Consider the following 21,553-nt stretch of genomic DNA (forward strand, 5'->3'; position numbering starts at 1 on the left):
AGAAAAATGGAAGACATATACAAGCAAACTAAGAGAGATAAAAGTAGATACTGGTTCATCGAACCCACATTTAATTAACAGATTTCACCAAGTTATCCTCGTCTTTTGTTAGGACACTCATAAACATTTCATTACTCATACTGTAACCTCGGAAACCTTTTTTGATGGTGCTAGAAAGGTCACCAATGGAGACACTGCGGACGGCAGCCAGATGGTTGGTGGAGAGCGAGTCGTGGGTTCGAAACTAGCTTTTGGAACCAGGAATGGGTCCAACGGATGAAATAAGTAAAGATACGATAGGAGATATTAGAAAAAGATAGAGAAATGAACAAAAAGATAGATGGGTAAAATTACCAAAGATAAGATAAGATAGGGAACAGGGCGCCACTTAATTTTTTGGGGTTTAAGGAGAAAATTAAGAAACCTTAGAAAAGAAAAGAGATAAGGAAAGATATTTATGTTCAGAGATCAAACCCAAGAAAAGATATCACAGTTAATTACTAAATAAATTTGGTTAACACTCTACATAACAAAAAATAAATATATAAGGTATTACACTTACTCACCTACGAAACTTAAGCCTGATCTTTCTACTGGTCAAAGGTATAGTTATATTTAAAGGTAAAAAGCAAATATATCAGGGAACGTTGTTAGGAGTCGACAAATAAAATACATACATAAAACAATACAATATATTAAACAACAACAAAATTACGACGCTGCTGAATGCAACACAAGTAATAAAAATACACCAACAACTATAAAATGGTGGTATACATATAAAAATAGGCAGAAATAAAATTAGAAAATATCTTTACAAAGATATAAGTATAACACAAGCATGCACAAATAAAGTTTTGGCGAATCTCGAGATATTATAGCAAATATAATTGAATACAAATTATAATAAACACAAAAGATAACAAAAATTAATAAAATTTAAATTTACAAAAATACAAAAAAGTTTACTGACGTGAAAACATAAAAATTTAACCAAACCGCACTTGGTTAGGTCGATTATTTGGTTCGTAACAAAAAAAAATATAGAATGTTCTTTAATTGACTGCAAAATTCAGTAGCTACTCTCAATTACATTTGAAGACATGTATGATCGTTCGATACGTCCAGATAATGGGAGATGATATGATGCTATACCATGTTACTTGCCCAGATAGGTGGAGATATTAAAATTATGTCACTTACAGTAATTATTCCTGAAGGCTGCTGCTTTAATTCACTGAAGTTAATACTGTATATATATAATTTCGGTTTACAACGTTCTTCGACGTCTTCCGATTTCCAATCTCCATCTCATTCTATCGTTCCATAGATCGTCTTCCAGTTCTCTTTCTCTGATTTCTTTATCAACTCCTTCTCTCCAACTTCTTCTAGGCCTTCCTGGTCTTCGCCTACCTCTTGGTTGCCATTCAAGAATTTGTCTTGGTATTCTATTCTCCGGCATTCTCCTTACGTGTCCGTACCATCTGAGTTGTGTCGTTTTGATGTCATCAACAATATTATGTGTAACCCCCATGATTTCTCGGACTCTCTCGTTTGTTATTCTGTCGCGTCTGGAGATTCCCGCCGAGCGGCGCCAGAAGTCCATTTCTGTTGCTCTAAGCATTTTCTCTGATCTGTCTTTTAGGGGCCACACTTCGCATCCATATGTTGTGATACTTTTGATGTGATACTATGCCTTTCCTTCCCTGTGTATTTCGTTCCTTAATGGCTGCATCTAATTTTCCGTCTTGAGTGATTTTTACTCCTAGGTATTTGTAGTTATCACATAGTTTGATCTCTTGATTTTCCTCTACGAGAAGGTTATGTTGATCTCCTCCGATACTCATGTACTCAGTTTTTTCCATATTCACTTCCAAACCCCACTCTGTAAACTCTTCTAATAGTTTTCGCATCATGTAACTAAGGTCTTCAGAGTCCTGTGCGATGATGACCTGGTCATCTGCAAAGCACAGAGTGTACAAAGTTAAGTCTATTAGTGGTATGCCCATATTCGTACATTTTTTCTTCCATTTGTTGAGTGCTGCTTCGAGGTATATTTTGAATAATGTTGGGGATATACAGCATCCTTGTCTTAGTCCTTTAGTCACTTTGAATCCCGGTGTTATCAGATTTCCTGTTTTAATTCTTGTTGTTTGTTGGTAGTACAACGTTTTTACTGCTTCAATCAATTCTATATTTATATTTGTTTTCCCCAGTGCCTCCCATAATTTATCAAGCGGGATACTATCATATGCTTTCCTAAGGTCTACGAACGTCAGATGGACTTCTTGGCCACGAGCAACTTTCTTTTCAATTATCTGAGTAATAGAGAAGACATGGTCTATTGTAGATCGACCTGCACGAAAACCAGCCTGTTCTTCGGCTTCCATATCTTGGTATTCTTCTTCTATTCGATTTTTTATTATTTTCCCATATATTCTGCTAATACTACTAGTAACTGCAATTCCTCTATAGTTTTCAGGTTTCGATTTATCTCCCTTTTTATGGATGGTGCTCATATGCGATTCTTTCCATTCCTCAGGTATTTCATGTTTATTTATGCATTCCTGGAAAAGTTGTCGTAGTCGTTGAATTAGTATTTTGGGTCCATGTTTAATGAGTTCCGGAGCTACATTTCCGGGGCCAGGTGATTTGCCATTCTTTAGATGTCTGCATACGGTTTCGACTTCTCTCTCATTTATTCTGATTGGTGACCCTATCAGCCTGACGCCTTGTAAACCATAGTTCTCTATCTGTTTGAAGGGCTCTCTTGTCTCTGTTAGTAAATCTTTAAAGTATTCTTCCCAAGTTTGCGGTGATATGGACTGGATAATATCTCTTTTTTTGTTGTTTCTTAAATTTTTTAACAGTTTCCAGCTTTCTGAACTTTGGCTTCCACCAATGTATGTATTTATCATGGTGCACTTTTTTTCCCAGGATTCATTTTTCTTTTGGCAAATTTTTCTTCTGACCATCGCTTGCATTCTTTTGTATTCGATTCTGTCTTCCACATTTTTTGTGTTCAGATATTTTTGATACAATTTACTTCTCTGTGTTATTTCCTGCGAAATATCTGTTATTACTGTACTGGTATTAAACACTGAATTTATGACTATATTTAATCTAATATAGTATAGGATGAAGAAACTCAAAATAACAAGTGTATACACACTTATAAAGAAAATGCACAGAGACGGTAAGGTAGCAGATACTGTGAACTAAGCGTCTTAACTCGACGGATGCCCACCGATAAGTTGTTTTCTCTACGAGTGCCCACCGAGAAGTAACTTGGTTCCTCTAAAATTTTACCAAGCTACCCAAGAAAAGGTGAGGGTATCTCCCCCCAAAAATCATAGGCCAGTTGTATGTATTTCTGAGAAGATAAGGTTATAACGGCTATCTGAAAGTTCGAGGTAATTTGGCACGTGATAAAATATGAAATCCCGAGATTGGGTCTTTACAGAAAAATTACTATACGGGCCTTCGGAATATTTACAAATCATAGAACATAAGCGTATCATCACGGGGGTAAAAGGAATTAAAATTAATTTAATATATTAATTAAAAAAATGTTACAATACTCACGCACCAAAATGCAGCAAGTGTAATATACCAATTAGAATAAAGCATGGCTAACAGGTTTAGTAAATTTGACACTTACAAACAATCGATATCTGGATATTTAAACAATATAAAAGATATTTTTTACCGTCAATCTGACTGCATAGTTTTTTCCAATTCCTTTACAAATGTAACTTAGCAAGTAAGATATAATGTACCTAAATTTATACTTTTGTATACACCTATTGTTTTGTCTTTTCCCCGCTAATGACATCGTGATTGAAGTATTTCATAAATAAATCATTTCATATCATTTCAATAAATTACTATCATCAAGTCCTCGAAGACACCTTGTCTCAGGACCAGCAACTTCATGTAGAGTCGTACGTTACCATGTTATTAAATCCACTGGTAACTCTACATAAGATCGAATAATGTAAACCTAATTTTAACCTAAAACTTTTAACGGGTTTTTACCCAGATATTTAGTCGCTTTAAACATGTATACCTAGATACTGATGAAGGAATATGGATTCCGAAAACGTGCTGTCTGTATGACATAGCCCGATTGGGTTTTTTAATTATATACCTTTTAAAAAGGATTTTAAAAAACAATTTTTGTGATACATGGTATACAGCCAGCTACAGGAATTTAGTTTTCTTGTGATTTTTTCTATACCACTTATATATCCTATAAATATATATAAATAATAAATATTGCGTACAATTAAATAACTTAGAATGAATGCTGCAAAATTGCTACTACATTTCTATAAATACAATTAATGATTAAGGAATATAATACAAAGCAACATAGCACCTATAAAAACACTTTTATTGTTGATACTCGTACGACTGCACCATTCCAATTATTTTGCAGTGAAAATACAGCGGTGTTAGTTCAGCCAGCAAAGTGAATTAGTTTCCTATCATACATCATTGAAGTTAATGTAATTCTCTGTCTCGATTTATTCCCCTGGCACCAGTCAGCCTCTTCATCCGAGAGGAGCTTTTGTGAACCTAAACAAGAGGTAATAAATCTTTACGACAACTGTAAACTGCAAACTATTGACTGTGTCTCTTTACTCACTGTAATTTAAGGTTGCAGTAATGCTTATCACTTTTGATTTTTATGTGGCTGAATTTTGGTGTAAGTGTATTTTTTGTTTCACTACTATAACTTTATTTTTTGCGAACATTAACAACAAGAAAAAATTGTCTGAATCATTCAATCAGGAAAATTTTACATAATAGGGCGACGTGGAACCACAATAATTAGATTTAATGTAAAATAATCGTTGCCTTGTTTTCGACATAGTTGCCTTTATGTGAAAGGAGTTCTGTGTAACTATGTGAAGAGTGTAAGAGATATATGAGGGAGCAACGAATATGTTAGATGTGGGAGATCCACACCAGTCACTCAGGCTATTCACCTGTCGGACTAAACCGTGAATTAAGGAAAAGTGCTCAAATACAAAAATTTATATCAAGCCGATGTGTGTTTCCATCCCAGGGGTAGTTGCCACCCTTTTTTGAGAGGTGGAAATTTTGTTGCTTAAAATAATTACAGGAATCGATAGGGCATTAAATTCTAAGCAATTTTTGTTTTATGAAGTTTTTCTGGTTGGAAATAGCGAATTTTCAATGAAAAAACTCACGTTTTTAAAGGTTTTTTATAAATAACCCAAAAAATTTGCCTTATCGGAAAATTATGCGAAACAAAAATAAAACTAATAAAAAAAGAATGAGATTTATTTAAATGAGTTTTTCTAGCTGCAATACAAAGTGAGATATGGTTGGTGAAAGAAGACTTTTTTGCGAATATTTGGATCAATGTATTCAACGTTAAATTGTAAGAAAAGTGTTGGTTTTTCGGAGGTACAAATATTAAAGTTTATTATAGTTTATAAAAGGTGTTTGCAAATGAGCACTACAAAAATCATTTGCGTGTAAACTGAGTAAGATACACCTCGTTAAAAATAAATTCGTCAAATATTTAAAGATAAAGAGAGCAGTGTGGTTAATCTTATTCAAATCAGAAATAATAGTTTTCACTTAAGATTACACTTTATTTTAGTATTCTTTATTAGATCCAGGAGCGAGACAGGTTTAGAATGCATTATTTTTGAAAAAAAGTTATATTAAATTGAATCGTCTATTATTAAAATTTCTAAAAAATTATTCTCTTTTTGATAATAACCTAAAAACTATAATATATTCGTAGACAACGATAAAGTATAAGAATGTATTTCTTTTTTTAATAAATATATTTGTTTTTTATAAACTTCTATTTCGTAAAAACAATGGAGATATCACCGATTAAAATGTATGCCTTGGTGTGACCACTCCGTATTTCGAGTGCTTCAAACCTTATTTTTTTTAAATTAAAGTATATTTGGCTTTCTAATGAACCTAGCCTAATTTTCCTTAAAATTACCCTTCCAATGGCTATGCACACATATATCAGAGCTCAAAAATTAACTTACTAACTGGACTGAAAAACCAATGGTATTTTTGGGGGATATAATTTTGGATCTTAAAAAATATAGATACGTATTTTGAGAGATATCTCTCTTCAATAATAGAGATATTTCGATATTTCTATTATTAAAGAGAAATCTTCGATATCTTTATTATTAAAGATTATACAGAACTTTAAATTTAACAAGTTTTTATTAACATTTAAAGCAAATAAAATACTACGTACATAAATATTATTTACTTTTAATACAACTAAAAATATAGCCATATAATACAAGATAGACTAATTGCTGGAATAGTGGCGTTCCCTTAGTGTGACAGAAAAAACTGACGCAAAGCAGTCCCTGTATCTCTGTCTAATGCACCGGATTTATCAACCACGTGATCTTCTCATTGGTCATTTAGGTGTCATAGTCGACAAACCCAGCAAATTAAAAACAGATGCAGTACATAATTGCTTTGCGTCAGTTTTCTCTGCCGCACTGTAAAACGATCTGGTATTACAAGGATCAGTTTATCTTATATATATATATATATATATATATATATATATATATATATATATATATATATATATATATATATATATATATATATATATATATATATATATATATATATATATATATATATATATATATATATATGTCTACGACTAAAACCTAAGAAAACAAACATAAATATTCTTTACCAATTCCCTCTCCAAAAAACACTTAAAAACGATTATTTCCACCTCTACATAATTATTTCTTTACATCGACGATGCATATTTAAAATCAAGCGGGGTGTTTAGTCTTGATTAATTGTATCACAAACTTTTCTAACAGGGAGACATGTGGTGGTTGTCTGCTCCTATTTAGGATTTATATCAGTGCTGCAGGTTGGCCAGTTCATCGTTTGTTCAAAATTATACACAAGCAGATAAGAAAAAAGCCTCCTAAAGAAGAAAAGCCCACAATAGACTATATAATAGCATAAAATGAAAACTGAAAGAAACTAACCAATTAAAGAGTGAGACTTGAAACCGAAATAAACAATAATCATTTTTGGCTGGTAGCAATACAATATGAGATGAGCTGATGACATTAAGTAGATCGGAGGACACAATTGGAAGCAAATTGAAAAATAAAATATTGGCCAAGAAATATTGCTGCAGCAATAATTAATAAAAAAATAGAAATCGGATACTGGGACACACAAAATATGGAGAATATATGACAAACACTAATATACATAATACTGAAAACAGCAGTAACAGTAACAACAAAATGATGAATAAAAGAATAAAAGTTTTATTTAAAAATCTTTTATAAAAGGTACATAAGTTATAGTATAAACGACTCTTTCGGATTATATCGCAGAACGTTTTCGGACGGAAAAATATGTAGTGATGTTAAAGTATTTAATAGATACCCTGCATGACAACATAAGACTTCATAAGGCGTTCTTGCTGACCCTTAGACCTTGCCTGAATGGTTTCCAGATGGCAACTAATTAAAAGGAAAGTTTTTAAACAGATACGTGTACAAAACAGTCAATGTAACTTGTAGTATGTGTCTTAATGTGACATCAGCCAACAATGTGTTAAATAAATATGTTAAGAAATTTTAAACTTTTTAATTTATTTGCTTTAACAGTAGCAAAAATCAAAATGTTGGGGTTTAAGTGTGGTATACCCTGAAAATTATGTTAAAACCTTCTGTTGAACCAATTTATGTGTGGAAAGACTTTAAAAATGTTTCTAAAGTAGGCTGGCATCAATACATGTACCTAATGGGACAAGAATAAAAGAGATAAGGCCTTTTATGTTCTAAATTAACATTTAGTACCTAGAAATTAAATGGAAGATGCATGTATGATGTTGAATTATTCATTGACAAAGACAGATGGTTCAACTGTTTTGTGTGTGTATAGAGTTGGAGTTGAAACTTACGAAATAAAAGTGTAGAAGAGTTATTTTGTAATTTATAATTTATCTTAAAATGTTGACTTTGAAACATTTATGTTAATTAATAAAATGGAATGACAAAGAAAATATTTGGATTGTAAGTAGGCAACTAGCAATACAAATAATAAGAAGTACGGTCCTGTATATATTTAATTAACATTTGGTATCTAAAAATTATGATAGGTATGCGTATGATGTGACGATATTAATTGATGATATATTGAAGATATACCTATGGAAGATGTTAATATTAACCTCCGATCATCAAATAAATCTTTTGTGATTCATGGTATACAGCCAACTATAGGAAGTTCATTTTCTTTGTGGATAAAAAGGAAACATGGAGAAAATACCTTAATAATAAAACTGGTAAAAACTATAAACAATATAAAGAGCTGAGAAAAAACGGCAAAAAAGGTAATATTCAAAGGAAAACAACGCTCCCAAAAATATTTTGGAAGCAAATTAAACGAAAATAAAAGAACCAAACATAAACTATTCTATAAAGTGAAAACATATCGAAGATGTAATAAAAAAAAAGAAGTACAGTCGATAAAGAAAAAGAACGAATGCCTATTGATAGAAAAAGAGGCAATAATAAAGAGATGGAAAGAATATTTCCAAAAGTTTTACAGGCATAAATAAAAACCACTACAGATTCACAAAAAGAAAAAAACGATGATGAAGAATATCACACAACAGGAGATATTGCATATTATGCGAAAATAATAGATTCAATAAGAAAATTAAACTATGTAGAGAGGCTTCTAGACATGATACAATTACGGTGGAAGTAATCAAAAATATACGTGACAAAGAAAAACAAACACTAGTTGAATTACTGTGGAAAGATGAAAGAGAACCAAGTACCTACAGACTGAAAAAAAGGTTTGACTATACCTATCTAGGAAAAGAGCCATATTAAGAACATTAAAATCATTATATATTAAGAACATCATGAATTCTATCAAAAGAACAAAAGATATACCTAGCTTTTCTAGAGATGAAAAAAGTATTTAATAAAATACCCAGTTCAAATGTATGCGAAAGACAAGTATGAATATAAACATGAAAAAATCAACAGTGATGGTCACAGCAAAAGACAGAGAGGATATATAAGTCCAAATTGAAAAAACTACAATGAAACAGAAGAAAACATTTAAATACTTAGAAGTGATAATTGAGGAAAGTGTCACACAATGAGTAAAAAAAATAAAATGATAGTTAACGCGAAACAATATACTAGATAATAGGAAGAACAAACATTCACATGAAGAAAATAACAAAACAAACAAAAGCAAACGTTTTTAGGACTATATACCAACCAATTTTTACGTATTAGTGTGAGTCCTTGGTACTAAGTAAGCAACAGCAACGTAAGATACATGCGGCAGAGATAATATATTTACGAAGGATGCAGGGACTCACTAGAAGAGATTGGTACAGAAACAATGTTATAAGAGATGAATTTAAAATATATAAATAGATGAATGTCATAAGGATATGTGAAATTACTACTAAAGAACCAGAAAAAAAGAAGAGAGAAAGACCTAGAAAGACTTGGAATGATGTAATAGTGCAAATTTCAACAAAAAAGGAGTTACGTGGAAAGAAGCAAACATAAAGTCACAAGAGAGTAAGATCCGGAAGAGATTTGTGCATAATTGAAATGACAGTACATTTCGTCCCTAAGAGTAGAAGAGAATTAGATTGAATATTGTTTCAACTCATTTTTTATTTTATTTTTGCAATTAGTAGACATACTTTCTTATATTTTACCATTCGTAATCAGATTTTTTTGTAGACCTCTCTAAGCTTTTTTACTTTGATGTCCTGTACAAACAACTAATAATGTTATCTCACAGACTTACTAACTTTTACCCTTGCTGTCTTTGCATATGTATATCTTCTTGGATGCATATCTTCGTTTTGTCATAAAAAAATCTATTTAAGAGAGATTTTGTTTAATTTTGTTTGTGATAAATTGATTTATTTCTCTCTCTTTTAAACGAACTATGCAATAAGAAGCTAATTGCAACAAGTATATTAATAGTACAAGAATAATACTAAATACATACAAGAACTCTTTAAAGATAATGGATCCCAACAACCTCCATCCTACATATGTAATGACCATTTATTAATTACATTAGACAAAGAGGTAAAAGCAATATCAAAATCAAAAATAGCAAAGGTCCTGAACTTGACAATTCATATGCTGAACTCATAAAACTACACTGGGGTGCAAAATTAACCGAACACTTACGATTTTTTCTAAAAACTGGAGTTTAAAAGAGTTTAAGATGTTCCCAATTAAGTATTGAATAATAAACAAAATTTAAAAGTCAAATTTATTACAACTCAAGAATGATATCAGAAAAAACAATAAACAATTAAAAAAATTTAAAAATCCGCAAAGAAAAAAATATTATTTTTTATTTTAATATAAACAATTTTTATAGAAAACAATGTTTAGTAGAGTGTATTACCTCCACGAGCCCTATTTACGGCCCTTATTCGATCACGCATACTTCGGATCAAGGTAGCAAAGTCTGCTTGAGAGATTTGCTCCCATTCGTCACGAACTGCTTGCTCCAAATCATTCATGGTTTCAAACTCACCATGGTTACGTCGAATACATCGTCCCAGAATATCCCATGCATGCTCTATTGGATTTAAGTCTGCACTTCTTGGCGGCCATGGTAATAAACGAACTCCAACTTCATCCAAGTAATCCCGTGTTATTCTTGCGATGTGCGGACGAGCATTATCTTGCATTAGACGAAAGTTTTCTCCAATAAATGGGGCAAATGGCACTACATAATCTTCCAACTATTGCTGAATATACCGTTGAGCGTTCAAACTGCCCCCTTGAATTGTAACAAGTTCTGTATGAGCCTCTAGGGAAATGCCTGCCCACACCATTATACCACCTCCACCAAATTGAACTCTCGGAGCAAAACAACATTGCTGATAACGTTCACCAGTTCTTTTCCATATCCTATGCCGTCCATCCGATGAGTATCTGTTAAATCTTGATTCATCCGTGAAAAGCACAGCACTCCAATCGTCAACACTCCAATTAAGATGTTCGCGAGCGAAGTGTAAACGTTGCCTCCGATGATCTGCTGTTAATAGAGGTCCCGTGACAGGTATTCTGGACCTTAATCCATATTCATTTAAGAGTCTTCGAACGGTATAAATGGAAACTGTGTTTCTATAGACATCATTTAATCGTTGAACAAGTACTGGTGCTGATAATGTACGATCGCGTAATGCTTGTAACCTAAGAAAGCGATCTTCAACTTGACTTGTGGTTCTTTGTCTACCTTGACCTGGTCTCCTAGTGTATTGTCCTGTTTCCCAAAATCTTTGTATTGCATCAAACACTGTACTTCGAGAAATTCCTAAAGCATTTGCGATGTAACGAATGTTCCGCCCATCATCCTGTAAAGCAATAGCTTGTACTCCTTCTTCTGGTGTCATAATTTTTTTAATGCAAGTTTTAAACAGGAGACAATCAAAAACCTACAGCCGAACTTATAATCAGGTACAGTACCACAATAAACTTAAATTAATACTAAGCCAATATTTCACATTAATAACAAAACGTATGTGTAAAAGTGTTTTTGTTCGCAAAAAACATCTAAACAGGTTCAAACACGAAAAAAACTTGTCGCTAATACCTATACCCCAATATATTTACGCCGACGGTACTTAACGGTTAACAAAAATATTTATTGACATTATATTTTAACGGAGTAATACCAACATCGTGGCTTAAGTCGACGTTTATTGCTCTAGCAAAGAAAACAAAATCCGCATCCTGCAATGATTTCTGGAATATCAACTTAATAAACCACATTTTAAAGTTATTTTTAAAAATCCTACATTAAAGGATATAATTGACTATGCGAAGAAAAAATCAGCCGTACACAGTTTGGTGTTTGGAACAAAGTGGTTACGAAAAAGGCTCTCTTTGATATTGCTTCATTGATTTTCGTAGTATTAGATACAGAAGGCACGACAAACTATTGCAGATATTAACAAATATTGGAATTAACATCTGCGATACTGGAATTAAACATCGACTATCATTTGTCTATACGGAGATAGGAGAATCCGATGATGTCAAAATCAAATGTGGAGTACGACAGGGGTGTAAACTATTACCGTTGCTGTTTAACATACTCTGAGGAAATCTTTCAAGAAGCATCAGGGGATATTAAAGCTGGAATTCGAATTAATGATAAATATATCAATAATATCAGATACACCGACGACACTGTGGTATTCGCTGACAGTTATGAAGCCCTTCAGGAGTTAATAAATAAAATCACAAAAGCAAGTCAGAAATATGGACTTTTAATAAACATTAAGAAAACAAAATATATGATAATCTTTAAAAAAAGAACAGCAATGTGGAAGAATCAGTTTAAATAATCACTCAATAGAAAGAGTAAAATCCTCTACCTTGGTACGAATGTCAATGAAAATTGAGACCATTCCTTAGAAATCAAATTTGGGATAGGGAAAGCGAGATCTGCATTGTAAAAACTGGCCTAGATTGTTGTACGGATTTGAGTCGTGGATTTCACAGACACTACCTGCTGTTATTACCGCTACTGTTTTACATATACTCTAAGGAAATCTTTCAAGAAGCAGTAGGGGATATTGAAGATGGAATTCGAACTAACTATAAACATCAGTAATAACAGATACACGAACGACAGGGTAGTATTCGCTGACAGTTATGAAGCCCTTCAGGAGTTAATGAATAGAATCACAAAAGTAAGTCACAAATATGGACTTTTACTTAACATTAAGAAAACAAAATATATGATAATCTTTAAGAAGGAACAGCGATGTGGAAAAATCAGTTTAAACAGTCACTCAATAGAAAGAGTAAAATCCTACTCCTACCTTGGTACGAACGTCAAAGAAAATTGAGACCATTCCCTAGAAATCAAATTTGGAATAGAGGAAGCAGGATCTGCATTTTAAAAACTGGCTAAGCTATTCAAGTGCCATGATTTATTGGTACCCATTAAAATAAGGTTACTACGATGTTATATCTTTCCTAGATTGTTGTACGGATTTGATTCGTGGATTTTCACAGACGCTACCTGCAAGAAAATTGAGGATTTTTAAATGTGACTTTATCGTCAACGCCTGAAGATATCATATACCGACCACTTTACTAATCAGTAAGTTTTATTAAGAATACAAAATAGAGCTTTTTAAAATAATAAAAAACAGCCAAAACGAATACCTCGATCACATAATGAGGAACAGCGAAAAATGTGGTTTAACACAACAACCACAAATCCTTTCAGAGCAGCACTGTGCAAAATAAACATTGTCATGATGCTCACCATACTATTATTATCTTCTTCTTCTTTTTATATAGACATGACTCTGTCTGTTTTTCAATGTGCCTCCAGTAAGTTGTAGTTCCATCGTTTTCGTGGTCTTCTTCCTATTGCTTGATATCTTACTACTCTATATGTTGTCTTTCGGCTTATATGATCGTTTCATTCTACTCTTCTATTTCTTACCCAGTTCTTGATGTTATCCATTTGTTGTTTTTATCTCTGCTGTTTCTAACATCCTTTTTGTCTTTTCTGTGTCAGGTCTTGTTTCTGCCGCGTATGTCATTATTGGTCTGATGACTGTTTTGTAAATTCTGCCTTTCGTTTCTTTCTCGATATTTTTATTTCTCTATATTATTTAATTTAGGCAGCCTGCGGCTCTGTTTGCTCGATGTGATTGATCCTCCACTTCGGTTTCGAGTTTTCGGTAGCTAGATAATGTGATGCTTATATATTTAAACTCCATCTCTTGTTCTATTATCTGACCTTCCAGCTCCAATTTACATCTTAGTAAATTTGCTATTGTAATCATGCATTTTGTCTTTTTTGGGAAAATTAACATGTTAAATTTTCTGCAGGTTATATTTAGTTGGTGCAGCATACGTTGTATGACTTTGAGAGAGTAGTATTGCGTCGTCTGCATTGCAGAATATTTTAAGTTGTTTCTCTCTAATTTGGTATAATTTTTGAATTCTTACTTTTTTTATTATTTCGTCCATAATTAGGTCAAACAATAGAGGACTCAGGGAATCTCCCTGTCTTATCCCATTGCCAGCTTCAATAGGGTCGATTAGTTCTCCTACTTTTACTTTTATTGTGTTGTTTTGGTAGATATTGTGTATCGTTTTGATTATTCCTAGAGGTATCTCTCTTGCTTACAGTAAGAGGATAACGTCTATTAATTTGACTCGGTCAAATGCCTTTGTAAGGTTCACGAAACATTGATATGCCGGTTTATTGTATTCTAATAATTTCTCTTGCACTTGCCTCATTATAAATATAGCGTCGGTGCATGATATTCCCGACCTAAAACCTTGTTGTTCCTCTGCTAGTGTTATAATTTTATTCAATTTATTTGTTACCACTTTGGTTGTTAATTTTAGTGTTGTGTTTAGTAAAATAATTCTTCTGTAATTTTCCGGGTCCGATTTGTCCTTTTTGAAGAGAGGAATAAGGATGCTTAATCTCCATCTTGAGGAATTCTGTTTTGTTCTATTATTTTTTGGATTAGTTTTAATAGTTGTTTGGTCAAATCTGGTCCTTCGTACTTTGGGATTTTGTTCGGTAGTCCGTCCTTTCCTGATAATTTTCTATTTTTTAATTTCCTTAACGTTTCCTTTACCTCTTCCTCCTCAATATTCATTTCTTTGTTTATCGTCACCTCTGGTGTTGGTGGTTCATTATCATCAGAGTTAGCAAATAGGAATCGAAAGTAGTCTACCCATGTTTCCTTCTGAATGTGTTTTGTTTTTATTAGTTCGTTCATCTTTTTTCTTTGTCCTCTAATCATTCTCCATATTTCTTTTTGTGTTTCGTAGAAATCGTGTTCCATCTGTTTTGAGAAACTCTGCCAGTGTTCTTTTTTTATTTGTCTAACTGAAGTATTCGTTTTATTTCTAATTCGTTTATAGTGGTTGTATGCCTGTTGTGTTGGTTGTGTTTTGTATCGTAGAAAGGCTTTCTTCTTTTCTTGACATTTTGTCTTCACTTCTTTTCTAAACCATGGTGTTTTTTTGGTATGTTAGTGTTCGTTACTTTCCTCTCTCTAAGTGATTCTGTTGCTGCGTTAATTATGTTATTTTTGCGTTTTTTACAGCTGTCATCTTTGATATCGTTTTCTAATATTTCATTCCCAGCAATCTTCTCTAATAATCTTTTCCTGTATAAGTATTCTGTGGATTCTGTATTTAGTCCTTCGACTTTGATTTTTGTTTGTGTTTGCGCCGCTCTCTTGGGTGGGAAGTATTTTAGGATGATTCTTATTTTACATAATACTAAGCTATGGTCACTACCTAAATCTGCTAAGTTGAGGCATCTTACGACGATTATTTTCGATGGATGTATATCTCTGTTGGTTATAACATAATCTATCATAGATCTTTGTCCACGGGTGTTATTAAATGTATATTTATGTTGGTCTTTGTGGTAAAAAAATGTACTATTTATTCTTAGTTCGTTATTCGTGCAGAACTTGATCATCACTTCTCCCATTTTAGTTTTTAATATTCTCATTATGTTTTGTTTAATGCCGGGTATTAATTGATTGCCTATTCGAGCGTTAAAACCCCCCAATATTATCAGTTTTCCTCTGACTTGATGTACTAATTGTTGTAATTATATCATTAATATGTAAGTCTTAATCATTTCATATAATTTGTTTAACTTATCTAAATATTAATTTCATACCCTATTCCAATTTAACTAACTACGAGTATAGACTGACTATAATGTACAGTTTCCATCAGACTGGTTACATTCAATGACAATAATTTCTCAATATATTGTACATTATGTCAATTTTCTCACTAAATTATTTTTACAGTTATCATTTAATTAAAAGTGTATAGTACCAAATCTCCTACTTATTTAAGGTACAGTTATTTGCTTGAATAATTCAATTTTGATTTTAACTCTTGTTTTGTATTAGATGTTCATTTTTTGTTTTATGTTGATTTTAGGTTTTAGTTCTTATTAAAACAAGGACCTATGTACTGTGGCCTGATGATGGGTCATATATTGTGAGCCTCGAAACGGGTAGCCTATAAATTCTACAACAACAAAAAACAACTAAAGACACACATTGGCAACTTTTATATTATATTATAATAAGTCTTTAAGTTCTAAAACGGCAACAACACGGATATTCTTCATTCCCTTAATCCTTCTGTCTATACTTAATTCAACGTGGAATATCATTTAGAATATGATAATCTTATGTATTGCTGATCTAAATATTTTTGTAGTGGATGCTGCAAACCTAGTTCTTAGCTTACTTATCCAGGATACTCGTATTCTGCCGACGTCTTCTTTAGACTAAGCATTTTCTTACACACTGCAGTTTAGTAATAATTTATATTTGGATTTATTTTAATAAGGTTACCCAAATTATGTTCAGATACAAAGCTCAAATAATCTTGCAAATCTCTCAAATCTCTCAAATCTCGCTGAAAGCAGTAAGACATTACCTACAACTTAAAATAAGGAACTAAATAACTAATTATTAATGTGTCTATGGTGCTATGCTCATATATTTTTAAGAACTAAAAGCTGTACTGGAACACCAACGAAAGGCACACTGTCGTTGGTATCTCATACCAGTAGACAAATTAACTTAGTAAACAATACATATTATTGACATAGCGGTAAATCTGCAGGTAAAATATTCTCATACAATCGCCAGATATAGAGATTTCAAAATACAAATAAAAAGATAATTTACATAGAGCACGATAATATGCAAATATAATAAAATCGTAGACTAATTTTCGAAACCAAATTCAGAATTTCGCTTTAATCTGTGCCTTCTAAGAATTGCAAGGCAAAACAGACGTTGATAAAGATGTTATGAGAGACATGGGGAATCTAAAAATTGCATTCCACAACATATCTCCTCAACTAAGCAAAATTCTTAGCGAATTGGTTTCTAGTACTCGTACAGAGTATATCGAAATAAAAAGGAAAAGACAGTTAAGATTTGATTTCACGTACAAGGCGTTTGCTCATCCGCTTATACGTATTTCGGCCTAATAGGCCTCATCAGAACGGCTTTCGCAATCGCTTTGAACGTGAAATAAATCTTTTCTGTCTTAGGACGCAACTCTAACATGGCTTCGTATAGACGCAATGTAGCGACATCTGATAATAAAATCGTAGACTAATTTTCGAAACCAAATTCAGAATTTCTCTTTAATCTGTGCCTTCTAAGAATTGCAAGGCAAAACAGACGTTGCTAAAGATGTTATGAGAGACATGGGGTATCTAAAAATTGCATTCCACAACATACCTCCTCAACTAAGCAAAATTCTTAGCGAATTGGTTTCTAGTACTCGTACAGAGTATATCATTAGTATATTAGTATATTATTTTACAGTATATTATTTTACGTTCAGAGCGATTGCGAAAGCCGTTCTGATGAGGCCTATTAGGCCGAAATACGTATAAGCGGATGCGCAAGCGCCCTGTACGTGAAATCAAATCTTAACTGTCTTTTCCTTTTTATGCAAATATAAGTTTGAGAATATAATTTTTTTTAATACTTCGGATATCTGTGACGTAATGTTTCCTTTTTTTTTTTCGTTTATACGTATGGTCTGTTTATTCTTCGGAGAGCATGATTTCATGCGATATAGATTGCTGGATATCACTACACCCTTGAAGAGATCTTTCTCATGTTTGACAGCTAGTGAGTTTATCCTCAAGTACTATTGGTAACATATGATTTCTATTCTATGTTTTTATTTGGTTATTCCAGGAATTATATAGTTATCTCTCTTATCTTATGTTGCCTTTCATTTAATGATTTAATATATCGTTTATCCATACGATTTAATATAATGTCGATCAAGTACAATAAATAGGCTTCCTAATATAGTTCTCCCATTACTGCTTTTATTGGTATACAGGGTGGTTAATCGTCAAACGGGCCATAGGAAACTCAATGGGAAATCTAAATTGTTGAATTGCTGCTTCCCTAATTATCTTACACCAAAAGTCATGGGAAACTATTTGTAGAGAACTGAAATCTGTATTTACAACAAATGTTAAAATTGTTCTAATTAAACGTATTCCAAAATTTTGCAAAAATATAATACATTTTTCAGGCTACTTGTAAAAGTGTTCGGATATTTGATAATATTTTAATTGCCAAAATTTTTGTGTTTTGTGATTTATTTTGAAAAGGAATAAATTCCGTTTATATAAATTTCAATGTCCTCTACAACTCTCTATTTACATCTATCCTTTATTTACATTTAATTTTAGGTCTTCATCAAGATGAAGAGGAAGAATATTTTGAAACAGAGCTCGAACCTAAAGGAGAAAAGGAGTTATCGTTTATTTATAGTAGCTCCACTGCAATGAAAAAAGCACAGCATTATTTGCGGGTGCATAGAATTTTCGACTTCATTCGTTTTATTATAGCTCATCTATTGGGAAGTGCCCCTGAGAATCCCATTAGTTTCATTTTGGAGTTACTGAATAAATGTCTCTTGTATAGATCAGGTGCTGGACAACCGCCTCTTTTATACGAAACTAAACATATTACTCAAATGTTTTTATTAATGGACAGGATGAATTCTGGTTTTATAGATATGAATCAGTACGTACAAGGTATATTATTTGTATCTTTTATTCTTAAATTTACGTTTTATATTCTTACCTTGTCGACAATAATAAGCGCCCAGTGTCTTTTGCTACTAATTAACTTGATTTTAAATTAGTACAGGTGATTCGAAGTTTGACATTCTCAGTGTATTAAATAAGTCTATAAGCGACCCCCCATGGGGGAGGCGATTTCCCCAGAGACGCCAATAGGTAATTTAAACTTTTCATGTGTTAGCGATAATAGTGAAATGCATATTAATGAATCCAGTTTAATCGAAAATTTTGATGATTCGACTGCAAAAAATGCGAATAAAACCAGTGACTGTACTACAACCTTGCCAGAACCAGAAACAGCACAAAAAGCAGTAGCGATAAAATTTTTCAACGTCAAATCAGATAAGTACAATTTTGTGTGAGTGTGTGTGTGTGTGAGAGAGAGAGAGAGAGAGATGGCATTAGACAAAAAATCTTTTTGACACATAAAATTGTTATAAGGATGTTTAAATTTTTATTTTAGAATCGTTTATAAACTTGATTAGAATATTATATATAGATTTGTCAGAATAAGATAACAGATTGCTGATGTTAACTGGTAGGCTAATATTGAGATCAATTAAATCTAGATATAGGCTTCGAGTCTGTTTCCTATGATTAGGACAATCGAAAAATAAGTGGTTCAAATCTCCGACAGTTTTACCATCACAAGGACAGAAAGGGGTTTCATAGATTCCAATCCTATGTAGATGCTCTGGAAAGAGACAAATTCATGGGATGTATCAGCTTCCAAAACATATTCGTATAAAATTTCATTACAATGTTGCCAGTAGTTTCGGCAAAATCGTAACAAAACCCTGTATATTACAGCTATGTGGGTATTGATTTCAGATAATCGAGAATTTTTTTTAAATAAATTTAAATTCTTTTTTCTACAGCGTTCAGAGTTTCCGTAAATTTTATCACGCTCGGTTTTCCTTCATTATCAAGTAATAATATAAGTAATAAAACCCGTTTAAAAGGTGTTCCGGTATTTTAAAAATCCCAAAGTTTTTTTTAATGAAAAATAATAATAAAATATTGGAGAAAATGAAGAATAAGCTTTATGATGGTCTTAAGACTTTTAAAATTATCATTTAATAGATAATGTTTTATTTGTCCAGAAAAATACTATTATTTCCATTTTTTTTCTTTACTTATTGCTTTCTTTAAAATATAGCCTTTCAAAACTACAGCTTGATATAATTTCTTAATTTTTAGGAATGACTACATTTGGTTTATGCGATTACAACAGAAAGCCAGCTATAACAGAGGAAGGCATATCCAAAGAAACCTTTGTTGAGGAAGTTTATGAGGCTGAAATCAGTTTTTTCAATGATATTATACGAAGAAAATATATCAAAGGAACGGGACAAAAAGAAACAGAAAGATCTATTAATTACAATAATATTCCCAGCCATGAATCCAAAACAGCTTATTTTATTCCATCGGAATTGTTTAAAAGCATAAAACGAGAAAAATTAAGCCAAATTAAGGAGGATACTGAAGGATAAACTAAGATATTGAAAATAAAGTTTTGTTACAATTTTTTAAACTTACCTACTTTATTTGAAAATAGTAAACAATATAACAATATTTCATAAAAACTTTAACTCAATGGCACCGATTTAAATACTCAATCACTACTGTTACTTAAACAGTCAACTTCCTTTGTTTTTATTTATTTTCTTTCGTTCCAGACATTAAAACACATTTCAGCAATTCTCAGTTGAACAATCTAGATTTTTAATACTTCTATCTCGTCTAGGGACTTTTTCTAAAAATATTTAAATAAATCATACGGAATTATCGTAATACTGATCCTTCCTTTATAGTTTTTCGCCTCGACTAACTGGTTTATTAGGGACTGACTGAACCCAGCAGAGGGGATCAACTCCATAGTATCTAGCTAGTTTTTCGATATGAACTACCTTGGGTTTGCTTCTGACTGAAAACTGGATGCGGTAGATTAGATTGTTTATTTTCTGCAGGGCGATGTTCGTGCATTGTATGTCAGGTACAAACATAATTCTTCGCAGAAGGGAATCTTCCTAAAATACGATCTTAAAGAAGCTTCATATTTCTCTTCCCGTGACCATCATAGATGGTCATATCATAAACATTGAAAGTTATTTACAAACAAGTCTATTATGTCTTTTAACTATTCCGTCTGATTTCGGATGAAAAATAATAAGTAGTTTTCTTAATATCCAAATTTTTTATTAATTCTTGCCATGTTTCTGATTTAATCACATCAAGTACATCTGATGTACTTCTGATCAGGTACATCCAAGTACACAAGTTTCGTCCTTCTGTCATTCGAAGTGGATCGAGAATATCCAGTGCAAGTCATTCAAAAGGCACTTTGGAAAAATGTGTTATTTCTTAACGCTTCGTTTTCTAGACTCTTATCGGCCATTATATAAATCGCATTTTTTACAGCAATTTTCTGCATCTCGGCGACAATTGATCCAGTAAAATTTGTCTCGAACTCTAGCAAGTGTTCGTTTAACTCCAAAATGTCATCCAGAAATGCTGCTATGAAATTCTTGAAACACACTTTTAATGGGGCCTAGTATATCTTTATAGTTTTATTGTATTTGGATATTTCTTACCAAATAGGTCTTACTCCATTTTTAAATTTAGTATGACTGTTAAGTCATTTCTTCTATTGACTCTCTTTAAGGTTTTTTGTGAAAGTCTGAATGTTATCTTCTTTCTGTTTAACTGTGGTTACCTGGAGATTTACTACTTTGGTTACATTTTTTTACAATACTTACAATGCATTCTTTCGAAAAAAAAAATCATATTTCTAATGTTTTTCTTGGTTTTATGA

The 21,553-nt window shown here is 32.2% G+C and overlaps 1 protein-coding gene across 1 annotated transcript in view; it reads left to right on the plus strand.

Annotated features, from left to right (window-relative positions):
- Positions 1-20,260, plus strand: part of LOC140433352 (uncharacterized) — a 40,464-nt gene extending 20,204 nt beyond the window's left edge. The window contains exons 4-5 of the mRNA XM_072521377.1: positions 18,343-18,690; positions 19,939-20,260. Of these exons, the coding sequence (XP_072377478.1) occupies positions 18,343-18,690; positions 19,939-20,231 (641 nt within the window). The 3' untranslated portion in view covers positions 20,232-20,260. The remainder of the gene's footprint in view (positions 1-18,342; positions 18,691-19,938) is intronic.
- Positions 20,261-21,553: the final 1,293 nt, after the last annotated feature.

The sequence above is a fragment of the Diabrotica undecimpunctata genome, chromosome 2 (genome assembly GCF_040954645.1).
Source record: "Diabrotica undecimpunctata isolate CICGRU chromosome 2, icDiaUnde3, whole genome shotgun sequence".
Classification (NCBI taxonomy): domain Eukaryota; kingdom Metazoa; phylum Arthropoda; class Insecta; order Coleoptera; family Chrysomelidae; genus Diabrotica; species Diabrotica undecimpunctata.